The 14,313-nt window shown below is 41.8% G+C and overlaps 1 protein-coding gene across 2 annotated transcripts in view; it reads left to right on the top strand.

The window, feature by feature from the left end:
* Positions 1-14,313, top strand: part of ANTXR1 (ANTXR cell adhesion molecule 1) — a 242,800-nt gene that overhangs the window by 57,510 nt on the left and 170,977 nt on the right. For both annotated transcript variants that reach the window (XM_060026455.1, XM_060026456.1), the window contains exons 4-8: positions 968-1,049; positions 1,609-1,642; positions 2,900-2,979; positions 5,541-5,609; positions 7,025-7,105. In XM_060026455.1, coding sequence (XP_059882438.1) covers positions 968-1,049; positions 1,609-1,642; positions 2,900-2,979; positions 5,541-5,609; positions 7,025-7,105 — 346 coding nt within the window. The remainder of the gene's footprint in view (positions 1-967; positions 1,050-1,608; positions 1,643-2,899; positions 2,980-5,540; positions 5,610-7,024; positions 7,106-14,313) is intronic.

Here is a 14,313-nt window from a genome sequence, read left to right as displayed (position 1 = left end):
ACCTTTTATTGACTTTCTATTGCCATGCAATTTCACAACTCTGTAGGCCTAGAAGATAACATGTAGAAAATTGATAGTAGTCCCCACTTAATTTAAATTGTGCATCTCCACCCTCGGCCCCTAAAGAAACCCCAGAGTGAGGAGGGTAACTTCAAACGCTTTATGGGCTTATTCATGAATGAAGTTCATATTCTTTTTCAGAAACTACACTTTCTTGCCCTTTTCAGCACAGTATGAAGCTATTTAATTGACAGGAACATGAACGTGGACGTTTTACATCTCTGAGGGAATGGTCCACAAAGATTCTAATTGGTCCCCGAACCTTCACGTTTCCCACTGCTATCGGACCCTTTCCCAATACCATAACCCACTTCCTCTTCCTGCCCCACTACCACCTTGAGCAATCAAAGTAAGAAAACATGGGCACCAGCCCACAGAAAACACTCTTGGTCGTCCTAGAAAGCATAGATTGCCTGGGTCTTTATTTTCAAAGCTGACTACATGGTTTTCTCTGGCACAGCTCTTCTGATGGCAGCTTGCTCCAGATGCCTGCCCTTCCTGCCTGCGGTCCTTGTGGTGGCCTTGCCCTGGGTTCTTAGTACCCACCTTTTTCTGGCTCACATGAGCCCTTTGCATCTTGATATAAAGTTGCCTAAGAAGACAAGTCTTAAGACTCGTTTCCAACGTAGAATGAAAACTTTGTCCTGTTCAGGGAATGGAAAATTTTCACCTGCACCTGGAGATTCCTGAAGTGTCCTTTCCCTCAATCCTTGAAATCTCACTTATTCTACACTGTGGCCGACCCTAAATGGATAATTTACTAGAAAGACTTTCCTGCTATAGGGTTTTGGGGGACTGTTTGGGCAATATAGACTATCCACAAAGATAAGAAGACTAAAGCATGTGACTGTCAACAGCAAAATAAAAAATGCTCTAATAAGACTAACAGGGTGTCTTTGGATTTCAGGGAACAGATCCGTCAAGGCCTAGAAGAACTCCAGAAGGTTCTGCCAGGAGGAGACACTTACATGCATGAAGGATTTGAAAGGGTAATTTTAAAAGAGTTTTAAACTCCAAAAGAAGATTGTGATGTGGAAACATCAACACAGGGATGGCTGATGAGATGAGACACACATATTAAAGGAACTGAATAACACCCAATGGCAAGAGTGAAAACAATTTTCCATAAGTGTGTACACGATAACTCCATCCAAAAGAGCCAAATAAATGAAATTTCTTCCTCCTTCCCTGACACTGATGAAGGGTCTCTTAGCTAATGCTTGGCCAGAACTCATGAATCATGCCACACACAAGTCCTCTCTATTCCCAAGGTAACCTTTTCTATATATTTCTTCAGAGGTTGAGACAGAATTGCAATGACTTCAGGCTTCAGCAAAACAAGTCCCAGTCTATGAGAGGAAAGATATTGATCCAGGGTAACTTCAGAGGACATCATCCGTTGATATTTGAGTGAAACCTGGGTGAATTACATAAAGAATCGAGACTGACCCAACACTGTGGATCCAACACCAGAGATCACTGCCCACCATGGCATTTGTAGTAGCAAACAGTGGCTATATGTCTAATGGCTCTTTCGTTGTTTTTCAGGCCAGTGAGCAGATTTATTATGAAAACAGTCAAGGTAAGAGTATATTCCTAATTACCATTATGAATTTTTTAACTTTCCTGTGTTTCCTTCTGAAAAAGTGCCTCAGTAATTTCATGTTTGAAAAGACACAGGATATTGCCTCTAACCCTTAAACACAGACTTCATCACAGAGAAGGAATGTGTAGAAAGATGGCACGAATGAGGTCAAATTCTACTGTCCTGATGATTCCAAAAAAAAAAAAGTTATTTAAAAGTAATTAAGATCTCATTATGGGCTACAGTCTGTAATGCTCATGAACAGTTTTGCATGTTGAATTCATTAAGTTAATACGTACTTGGAGGGGTTAGTAAAGTCTTAGATTTTTATGTCAAATTTAATTTTCTTGTCCCTCTCTGAGCTCCAAGCGTCTTCATTGCTGTAATGATTTTAGATTAAGATACCAGTTTGGCTTAAACTTTCCTTCATTTAAGTGGAAAAAAAGGAATAAAATGTACTTAATAGCATGCTTAGCACAGAGAAATAATATTTATTATTATTATAATTTTAGCTATTATTACTACCCTGTCTTTCATGGGTAGCATTTCTTTATCTGAAGCAAATCTCTTCAAAGACGTTCAGTATTAGAGTGGGGATTTTTCTCCCAGGCCTGTGGAGGTGTCCACATCCTCTTTCGCTCTAAACTGCAACAAATAGGTCAGACCCAATATCAACAGCAACGCTTGTTATTATAAAGACACCATCATCAATGTTACTGGAAGTTTCAAAATCACTGAAAGAATTCTAGTAGGTTTTGCCAACTGCAAAACTAATACTCCCAGTAATACTTCCAGTCAGCTTATAAATCATGATGACTGTTACTCTTTGCCAAACTCTTCAACAGATGTTGCATATGTGGTCAAGGACAGCATGTGAGAAGGACCCCTGAAAGGCTCAGGTGGTCGAGTTTGCCCTCGGGCCTTGGCGAGAGTCATGTGGACTGTTCCTAGGAAATAGTCATGTTTGATTCACTGTAGCTACTCCCAGCTATCAGTCCAGCAACCATTTCACCAGGTTTGACCTTTTTTTTAAGATAAGACTTGGAAACCCAGAAACAAAACATATTCCCCCTTAGAGTCTGTCCCACATTCTTCTTCATGCCAGAGCTACTGCGAGTCCCCAAAGAAAAGTTGCTGATTCTCACAGTACTGACCTTGGGTGGGGGAGCCGCAAAGAGACAGACTCCCAGGGCCGAGAGGGGGTTTCCCTTGGTGCAGCGGGATGAACTGAGTGGGTCTGTGTTGTTTGAGCAGGATACAGGACAGCCAGCGTCATCATCGCTCTGACTGATGGGGAACTGCATGAGGACCTCTTCTTCTATTCGGAGAGGGAGGTAAGTGACGGTCCGGGCCTATGTCTGACATGGAAACGGCACTTCTTCCTTCTGAAATGGGCTGCAGTCTTTCCACTCGGGCAAAATGTTAAGTGTTCTTTGCAAAGTCCCTGGATAAAATAGTGTCCCATATGTGAAAGATAATAACAGTAACTCATTTTTAAAGTGAATCTTCATGTCTCACACCTGGTAGGTATTTTTCCCTTTTCCACAGGTTTGCATATTACTTTGTGTTTTAAGGGACAAAATATATCTGCCATGCCTTTCTCGAAAGCAGTGTTGAAATACCATATATAACTTTTCAACAAATCCATTGGTACTATTTTTCCTTCATTTCTACTAAAACCAGGAGGGAAAAGAATTACTTGAAATATGCGAAAGCCAATTTTGTCAAAATGTATTAATCACTGAAATTCTTCCTCTAAGAACCAAAGCTGAATATTAATTGTAAATTAATGTAATTGTAAAAAAAGTAAATTGTAATCTCTCCTTCAGTATTTCTTTTTTCCTTCTCTTTATGCCCTTACAAAGCACTCCTTAAAGCAAGTGAAGGAATCCTCTCTAAATGAAGCTTTCAGTTTATAAAGAGATTCAGAAAAAGAGGTTTATCTAAGAGTTGAAAAGTGATGTTTATATTTAGGAAATTCTTTTCTTTCAAATTTCACATTTGAGCTATATGTATATGTGGCCCCAGGAAACCAGTTCACCATAGGAATGTACTGAAGCCTCATTAGCGACAAAGGCTCATTCAGGCCAAGTTAGAAAGAAACACAATGAGGAAAAAGACAGGCAGTGACGGAGGGAGATGCCAGCCTCTGGAGGAGGAATCAGTCAGAGAATTACACTTATCTCAAGGTCTTGACTACTATTTCATTTAAGTTCAGCTTCCTCCACAAGCAAGAAATTGATATGCATTCATTCATTCATTCATTCGTTCAGTGCTAACTGAGAGCTTGGCCTGTACGGGCGCTTTGCTAGACACTAGAGACACACTGGTGAGCAAGACACAGTTGCTGCCTTTATGGGCTTTACTGTGTAATACTGTTCAGCTTTTTGAAGTCTCTGTTGGCAAAGGGCATGAGGAAATTAAGTGGATAAACGCATTACTGACCCCCTACCCTAACTTGTACAAAATTTACAAGGGGGAAACCCACAAGTAAATATGACAGAGGCTCCCTGAGCATCTAGGAAATAATATATTTCTATGCTCTACAGTTGAAACTGTAGGGAATGCAAAAAGGCTTATTTGGATGCTAAACAATCATCAACTAAAGTAAAAACCCTAATAAGGAAATAACTGAATATAAAATAAACGATAGGTGTCAGAGGTTTAAAGTAGAGGTTACTAGAAAAGAATTCTAGGTATAGCACACACGAACTTGGAAAAATATTTGCAGTGCCAATGCCAATAGGACGAAGGTGTCTGAAAAAGAAAGATAAAGCTCAAGATATATAAAGAAAATGAGCCTTTCCATTTTTGATGATTCTGTATACAGCCCAACTAGAGGAGAAAAGCCATAGAAGTCGTTGCAGAGAAGGCTGGGGCTAGACTGTACCTAAAAGTTTATTTTATCCTGAAAGCAGCAAGAAATATTTCTAACATGAAGGAAAAACGATGTATGTTTCTGCCCCTTCTACAATTCAGTGTTAGTCATAAGTGGGTTTGAGTACTAAGAGAGGGGGAAATGGGATGCGATTCAAATCAATATGCATATATTGAGCACCTACTGTATGTTTACTGTCAATGATTTATTAAGTTTCTACTGTATATACCAAGGATTTCCAATTTTTGTTTTCTCTTCTGAAACGAAGAACCTGGAAGAGCCTGTAATAAATCAGATATTAAAATCAAGCCAAAATCTGGATATTATTCATTAGGTTGCCCTCTCAATACTTACTTGTAGATAAAGTCGTGGGTTCACCCACTCAAATATGGACCTTAAATCCCATGCCATTGACCCAGTGTCTTCTTTGGGAATAAAAAAGGCCATATTCATGAAGGTGCTGACATTGATGAGTATCTGCATTGTTCTACGCCTCATGTGAGGAGCTCTGCATTTATTTTCTCATTTAATGTCCAAAGTACTTTACAGAGAAAAGCCAAGTGTCAAACCCAGGTATGTTGGATTCCAAAGGTCACATCCTTTCCGATAGAGCACGCTGTCACTACAAAGGAAGAACGTATGTCAATAAAAATCCATCAGAGGAATAGAAAAGATCATCATTTCCCCAGAATATTTAATATGATGTATCTTAGCCTACAGTATCCTTTTCCTCCCCTCGTCATTCAAAGCTTCTCATCAAGACTCTACTTCTATGGATCTTCCTCAACACTTCCCATTAGACTAATCACTCCCCTCACATCCACCATATTGCATTAGAATGTGATGTTCACTGGAGAATTGGCTCTTTGGGGACAGGGATTGCCCTCTCCCTTGTGGTACCTGGCATATAGTAGGTGCTCAGTAAATACCTGATCACTGCAGTTAGGCTGGGTGATCCAAAAGGAGTACATTTGCCACTGCTTCTCTCTCTAAATGTCTTTTCTTTCATTGGCCCAGGCTAACAGATCCCGAGATCTTGGTGCGATCGTTTACTGTGTGGGTGTGAAGGATTTCAATGAAACACAGGTATGAGCATGGATTTCCTCAGGTATGGGAGCATACTCAGCTTGTGAGTGATAGAAAACATGCAGTCGGTGCAGAGGGTGCATCAGCAGCATAAATACCCATTAGATGGATGATTTTTCCAGAAATGCTAAGCAGGGAGGGAATTATTGGATGTGTGAGGGATGTGAACTTATTTGCTAATGTGCTTGAGGGTCTTCAATGCAGACCATCCAGGCAGCGTCTTTTTTGGTTGACTTTCTTAATACATGTTAAATTGCCAGGAGGTCAAAATAGATCGAAATTAACTTGGAAAACTTGTTGGTTTTTTTTTTAATTTAATTTGATAAATCTGATTTTCTTATTTAAATGGCAAACATCCCTTTTTTCTCATTAAAGGTTCAATGCATTTCAATATGCCCCAAAATGGAAATAATTGGCCAGTGGGCAAAAAAAGTCTGTCCAAGTGTTCACAATAAGCAAATTGTAAAAATGTGTTAGCAACCTAAATAGATGTACTTCCGTGTACTTCATAGTTCCTTTTTGTTCTAATAACATTGACAAAGTTCAGGATATGTTGTTAAATGAATAAAACAGGGTTACAAAACAGTATGAGGATAGTATGAGTGTACTTTTTAAAATGAAATGTGTGTATTTGTATAGGAAAAGTCTGAAAAACCATATCAAATTAACAGTAATAGAAAGATGATGGATGGATGGATGGACAGATGAATTATTAATAACTTTTTTCTTTTTATTTGAACACTCCTGGTTTTTTGAAATTTCCCAATGATTGTGTATTACTTTTACAATCAGTAAAAATCCTGGCACTGACTGACTGTGGCAACCACAGCACTAGACAGAGTCTGGGAGTAGAAAATCTCTGCAGATCAGTTTCTCCTTTCTCCAGTCCTTGGCTCCACAAAGCAACCAAACCAATCGCAAGGGTCCTTTCCTCAATGAGAAGTTTCGGTGAAAGATAAGGGTCCCCATTCATTGGGCTTGCCCAACACCAAAGCTTGAATTTATTTTTAAAGTTGCTTTGAAAGGAAACTTGAGTCTGTTTGATTCGAATATAGTTGCCAACAGAAATGTGGTTGAATGGGAGAAAAAGAAGCCAATGGCCTGCCCCCAAATCCATAAATACATCAACCCAGGCCAAATGTTCATCTAGCTGGGCAATCTTACCGCTGGTCCCAAGGAGACAAGTATTAAAACAAATGTAAAAGCTGGAACCGACCCTCCGGACCCGCTCCAGAGTAAGTCCCCTGGAAATCTCATTATGACTGAGGGCTTCTCAGTGAGGTCCCTGAGCCCAGGCAAGCCCTCAAGTTCCTGTGGGTTTTAAAAGGAGAGGGAGGCCCCTGGACCCAGTGGCTTTCCTCAGTTCTCCACGTGCAAGCCTGACACATCTCCTTGTGCGTTTGCTGTGTCCTCAGCTGGCCCGGATCGCAGACAGTAAGGACCACGTGTTTCCGGTAAATGATGGCTTCCAGGCCCTGCAAGGCATCATCCACTCAGTGAGTAGAGCACTTCCTCTGAGAATGGATACCCCGGCACTTTCTGCCCCCTGACCTGCTGTAGATACCCCAGTTCCATCTCACTAAGGCTGGTGTTCTTCTACATTTCTTTGTATATCTTTATATCTGTCGTGTTTCACGTCTCCATCCTGCCGTTCACACATGTTTCTTTTCTCATTCTCCTGTGCCAATTCTTTACCCTACAATGGAAAATTAAAAATGGAAAGGAAACTTGCTCTGGCAGCGAGCCAAACTTCAGGCAGTTCTCATACTGGAAGGACTGCAGCTGATGCCGTGCACTTGACCGACCTCAGCTTTCCCAACTGTGACTGAACGCAAGCTGCTTTCTGAACATTACAGGCTCAGCCTAGATCGCTTGGCCGTCAGAGGCACTTTCGACCAGTGGTTTTCTATCTTGGCTGCCCATTGATGATTATCTGAACAGGATTTTTAAGATCTTCCCAGGTGATTTTAATGGAACCACTGCATTAGATCTATAATCCCCAAATAGGAAGGTTTCTTTTTTTTTATATTAAACTTTTATTCATTTCATGAATGGAACTTACCTGGAGTCACAACATAGCTTCTTTTTTTTTTCTTTTTCGTTTTTTTGTGGCCCTTTGGTTTTTTGGTGTTTTTTTTTTAATAGTTGATTTACAATGTTGTGTTAGTTTCAGGTGTACAGCAAAGTGATTCAGTTACACACATACATGCACACACACACACACACATATATTCTTTTCCAGATTCTCAGATTCTTTTCCCTTGTAGGTTATTATAAGGTATTGAGTATAGTTCCCTGTGCTATACAGTAGGTCCTTGTTGGTTATCTATTTTATGTATAGTAGTGTGTATCTGCTAATCCCAAACTCCTAATTTATACCTTCCCCTGCTATCCCCTTTGGTAACCAGAAGTTTGTTTTCTATGTCTGTGGGTCTATTTCTGTTTTGTAAATAAGCTCATTTATATCATTGTTTTAGATTCCACATATAAGTGATATCATATGATATTTGTCTTTGTCTGGCTTACTTCGCTTAGTATGACCATCTCTAGGTCCATCCATGTTGCTGCAGATGGCATTCTTTCATTCTTTTTCATGGCTGAGTGATATTTCACCCTCATTGTAAAATATGAGGGTTTCAACGTTCCCCAGAGTTTGCACCGTCACCAGCCCTCTTTTTCATCCCATCCTGGTTTTTTATCATCCCTTTCCTATCAGTGAACAGGACCTGGCTTCCTGGGCCTCTCTTTTCTACCATCCATCCCCAGGCTAGGCCCTTGGTCCAGCTGGAATATTGGAGGATGCGAGTCTTTGAAGCCTCAACCAGAAGGCCTGTGTGTGTGTTGCTCCTATAATAAAGTCCAGGGTTGCTGAAGCCTCCATCTTTAGGTTTGGGGACCAGGCAGACAGACAGTGGTCTCTCCAGTTGGAGCTCACGAGGCTTCAGACTTGGGGTCCAGGATGCAGATTCAGTGCTCAGAGGATCACTGTCCGCTTAAGATGTCAGTGGGGTCTTAAGCCAGGTTTACCCATCAGGAGCTTGGGATCTGCCCAGCTCCCGCAGACTGACCTAGGAAACCTCCAACCTGGATGTGCCTCATGCTCCCTCCCCCTCCCTCCAAGGTTTGCTTAGAACCCCAGCAGAGTGGAAAGCAGAGTAAGAAGTAGGAACTTTGGAGCTGGTCAGCCCAGAGTTGAAAGGCTGACCCAACAGCTTGCCATTTATAGATCCTTAGATGAGGTATTTCGCTTAGTTCCATATTTGTATAAGGGATTAATGATGAGACACATGTCGTAGACTTGTCTGAGGATTACAAGAGATAACACTAGTGAAAATACCTAATATTTTTCCAGGCACATAATCAGTCCTCAAGACATATGAATTAATTCCTCTTCCATGACCCTTCACCATCATATGAGAAACCTTGGTGTCAGCTTCCCTCCTCACCCTCTAAATTTTCTTGCATATGCATAAAAATCACCTGGGGAATCTTGTTTGCAATACCCATTCCCAGGCCCTATCCCCAGGAGCTTCTATCTCACAGTCAGTATGTGATGGAGCCTATGAAACTGCATCTTTTAAATCTGCACGTTTTAATCAGTGCCCCAGGTGTTGTACTTTCACAATATTGATAGATGTGACCTTACGTTTTCAGAACTGTGAAAAATAATCCCACCCCAAGTTGAGAGATCCTATCCTAAATATGTCCACGTGACAGTCATCTTCTTTAAGATGTGTTTGCAAGGAACAGAAACACACTGAAACCGTCTTAACCAGAAAGTGCAAATTATTGAAAGGATAGAGAAGTTATCAGTGCCAATTATGGATCCTCAGGTGAGGGACCCCTACTGTAAATAAGTTCTGGGGTCAGTGTGGCGTACTTGACAGTATAAGTGACAAGAAATGTAATAACCAGGTGAAACAACACCCAAATAGTGATTTAGATAGACAGTTAACAGCAGGATTGGGGCCTGACCATGAATCCTGTGGCAGCTCAGAGGCGGACTGTTCTGGACCGGAGCCTTCATGAGAAACTGGGGTAGAGGATGGGTGATGGGTAGCACCAGAGAAGAGATGGCATGACCTCAGCCCAAAGACTGGAAAAGAGCAAGCATATTTTTAAGACAATAATAATACCTATCTGTCTAGTGGGAGAGTTTGGATAAAGGAGTCAGGAGTAATGGGAAATAAGCTGAGACATTGGGTTAGAAGCAGATTGATGGGAGCCTTGAAGGAACTTTGACTCCAAATTAGTGTAATCACTGAAACATTTTGAACGTCTAACAAGTAATATTTAAGAAGAGAATCTGATGGCAGTGTCCCTATATAGAGAAAGGAGACTGGGGAGGCCCAGAGGCAGGAACCCAGGCATGAGGCTACTGCAGAAGTCCTTTCTTCAGATGGCTGGGTTCCAACAGGGACAGCTCTTACCTGTTCAAAGGTTCTTATGAGCCATGTGCCACATTATTTAACAGTTGGTTCCTACCCAAATAATTTGAGTATTTTTTAATCTGCATAAATTGTTGTTGTCCTTGAATATTTCAACCTTAGCAACTCACCCAAGCTCAACATGAACCCAGATGTTTGTAAAACTCTCCCTACCCCCAATGGAAATCACCCCAAAGATGTTTAAGAAATTTTAGTGAAACAGTCTTCCAAAAGGGGGAAAAAATAATTTGAGACTCCAAATTTTTAGCCGAATGATAGCATTCTTGTGAGCTTTCATCTGGGATTTATGCTAGCGGTTTCCATCCTTCCAATACTCGAAACCCATGTTTATCGCAGTTGTTAATTCATTTGCCTGGACAGGAAAACAGGGACAAGCACAGCACAACTCGTCTTTCTCAACTCAGACAGAAATAATTATGGCCTGAAAGTTGGTTAACTAATTTTAAGAAGTAGGTTCATTTCTCCTTCTGGATACTGAAAAGAAAGCTCTTGTTTCCTCCCCCCTCCCCACCACCCCCGCCATCTAAAGCATCTCTCCAGCTTTCTCCCATGGACGTTGTTTTGTAGCTGGTTATTTTCTCATAATAAAGTAGGACTGGGCTTAATTATCCAAAATAGGAGTGCAGAGCAGTGTTCAAGGGCTCAAATAGTTCATGAAGTTTTAGACCCATGGTGACCTTCCTTTATTATTGAGGTGTAGTTGATCTGCAATAGAAGTTTCAGCTGTACAGCATAACGATTCAATATTTTTATAGATTATACTCCATTTAAGGTTATACATTATTTGCTATATTTCCTGTGCTGTACAATATATCCTTGTAGCTTATTTATTTTATACATGGTAGTCGTACCTCTTACTAGTGACCTTATTTTTAAATCCCCAATCAAGATGCAGGGACTAATATTTATTCATTCCTCTAATACTCATTGAAAACGTTTTATGGTAGACTCTGACCATTTGGTTAAAAGTAAGCAGGTAGACACCCTATCCTGGTGGAGCTTATAGTCTGGTGGGAGGGACACATAAAAACAAGTCAATAAATAAATATGTATAATTATGTGACACATGGTATATAAGAAGTAACATATGACTGAGATTAAGAGTAAAGTTGGAAAAGACCTCAGGCCCCTGTGCAGAGATAAGCTGAAGGTGAAATAGAGTTGTTCATCGAAAGAGCATGGATACAACATTCTTGTCAGACCAGAACCCTAAGATGGTATATAACAGAATGAAAGAAGAGTAGGGCTTGGGTGGAAAATGACAGAAGATGAAGGAAGCAGCAAGCAACGGCTAAATCATGAGCAGCCTTGAAAACTCTGCTATTTTACTGTAAGGGCAGTGGGCAAACGTACCATATACAAAGTCTGACAATGGAACAATCATGCTTGCAGTCAAGACTCTCAGGGAATCTAGAGGTCATGGCGCTTTACCCAGCTCCCCTTTGGTTAATGAATAAATAAACACTCAGGACAAGTAGTCATGAGGCCTGTGAAGAAGAAGAAACATTACTATGATTTACTGAGCATCTTCTTTCTACCAGCTCCTCTGTTAAGCATTTCCACAACCACTCTCTGAAGAGGGCCTTAATATCCCCATTTTACAGGTGAGGAAACTGAGGTGCGGGCAGTTAGATAAACTGCCCCAAGTCTGCCCACTCATAATGGTGGAGGAGGGAAGTCTGGGTCCAGAGAGCCTGCTGTTTCCACAATACTGGGCTGTGAATGTCTGAGGAAGTGGAAAATCACCATTGGATTATCAGAAGCTGATTATTCAAGGCATGGATACATCAAGTCCCCGGATTCTCTGCTTCCTCGACCTGATTCCTGTGTTTTGGTCTTTTTACTGTTCCTCAATCCTCTCTACTTTAAGGAGGAAGTACTTATGTTTCAGATTTGCATAACATGTTATTTTTCAAAGTGCCTTCACTTGTTTTCCATTTTAGTCTCCCATCAGTGGGACATAGGAAAAAGGCAGAAAGAAATCAATGCCTGTAGATAACTTATTTGGGGGCCAAACATTGTTCCTTTTTCCCATTTAATATTATCCTAGTTAAAAATCACAACAGCCCTAGGAGGGAAATATTCCCATTTTACAGATGAAGAAACTGAGGCTCAGATACCCTGCACAAGAGCACACAGCTCTAATGGCGAGATCAGGGTTGGAACCCAGTTCCATGACTCCAGAGCCCAGGCTTTCTCCCACCTCTATTTCCTTAGGAAGGTAAAAATAAGAAAAGTCATCATTTAGTGAATTCTTAGGCGCTAGACCCTGTGAAAATCACTTTACATAGTCATCTCATCAAATTCTCACCACCACCATTTAATGTAGATATTATTACTCCTTCTAGAGAAGCGCATACTCTAAGGACAGAGAGATTAGCTAACTTGTCCAAGACTACACAGCAGTGGGCGGTGATCCGGAATAGACTCAGCTCTGTCTCTAAGGTCCATGACAAGGTGACCATAGTGCTCTAGTGAACGATGTGGGTAGGCCAGGAAGCAGCTCCATTTCAGAGAAGGGGACCCTGAAGACCAAAAACGTGAAATGACTTGACACAGTTCACACAGTTATAGCAAAGGCAAGACCAGAACCCAGGTGGGTTCTCTGATCTGAGGGTACCACGGGTGGTGGGCAGGAGAGCTTTTGCCGCTTACTATTAGGTGGAGAGTGCCTCGGAGAAATCTCAGTTTCTGCTCAATGGATGAAATTCCATCATCATGAGAAGCTGGCGACTTGACACAGGCTGAAAGGAACGTCTTCCCTTCCACACTCGCTCAGGACTCTACCTCGGAGGACAGAATTCCTTCTTGCTTTTGCAGAACTTGGTTGATAAAATAAGACAAAATTTGGATGGTTGGAAGATTGGAGCCCTTTAAGCCAGTAAAACTGTAAAGGAAGAAACTATGCTTTTGCCTTTCCTTATTGTGGCTTCCTCGGGGAATTTCCATCGACCACAACTGGTGAATGTAGCGCCAGCCCTCAAGTGAAAATATGAAGCAAAGGTCCAGCGAGGCTCCTGGGTCTTTGTTTGCCTTTTCAAAAGTGCTGCAGGCGGTGAAATGGGAACCTACATGAAAGCTGGGTTTGGATAACCCTGAAATGGGTCTGCAGCTTTGAATCCCAACACTTGGCCTGGTTACCGTGATGCCAACTCCTCCCAGCTGTCCCCACTTCTTGTGCAATGAAGGGCGGTACCTGGAACCAGGCACACTGTCTCTGAGAAGGAGAACCCAGTCACTGGCACCAAGCCATCTCCATCTAGGAGCATTTCCCTACAATAAATATTTAAGCCTGCGTAGGGCTTCCTATTAATGCGAGGGTGAGTCAGCGCCTAGAGCTTTCTACATGTCTGATCAACAATAAACAAGTATTGGGCAAACATGACCATATTTGCAAGGATTTCTTGCAAGTTTTGGCACAAACATCCTGTTATCAAGGAAGCTTTAAAATTACTGAAACTGAGGAATGAATCTATTCCATGGTGTATATATATTTATTTTATTTATGAAAACCATGTCCTGTGCTGATTTCTCCCTTCTACTCATGGGAAGGTGAATCATGGGAAGGTGAAAGAAATGGAGCCCCTGATCCAGCCCTGGTGAAGCTTTGACAAAGGCAAAGCCCATCTTCCTTGCTTCCCTCCCATCTACTCTTCCAGGACCCCACGAGGAACTGCTAAGGGTTTTCCTCAAATCAAAATCTGAATCACATTCCTATAGTTCTGGAAAGTACCTGACTTTACTGAAGCAACTCTCTTTCCAGGGCTAGCAGAGGGGAAGGCCCGTTTCAGCAACAGCCCTTCTCTTAATCAGCCTTATTTGTGGTTGGAAGAAACCATCCTAATTTGTGATCGGAAGAAACCACTCTCTCCTCCTTTGCCCCATCTGAATGCCTTCTCGAGTTCTGTCTCAACTTCAAGGCTATGCTCCTGTCCTCTCTTCTCTGAGGAGCCTGCCCTGGTCTCTCCTACACCTTGAACTCTCCCTGCCTTGAACTCCAGTGGCACTAATTGTTGGCATCACTTGTTTGGCACGTGCCTTTCCCCCTGGTCAGATGCTGAATTGTGCAGTCACAGAGACCGCCCCCTTTGTCGTATTCCCCGTGGTGTCCAGTGCATTTATATGCCGGGCTGTGCATATGTGTTCATTGTAAAGCAGGGCAGAGGACTGCAGAGTGTTCGGACCTGCACTGCACCACAAGTGGGCAGTTCTGTGGCTCCGTTTCTTGTAAAAGCCCGTTAGTCCTTCCCCCACCC

The sequence above is a fragment of the Delphinus delphis genome, chromosome 12 (assembly GCF_949987515.2).
Source record: "Delphinus delphis chromosome 12, mDelDel1.2, whole genome shotgun sequence".
NCBI classification, from domain to species: Eukaryota; Metazoa; Chordata; class Mammalia; order Artiodactyla; family Delphinidae; genus Delphinus; species Delphinus delphis.
This window is presented reverse-complemented; position numbering and strand designations above follow the sequence as displayed.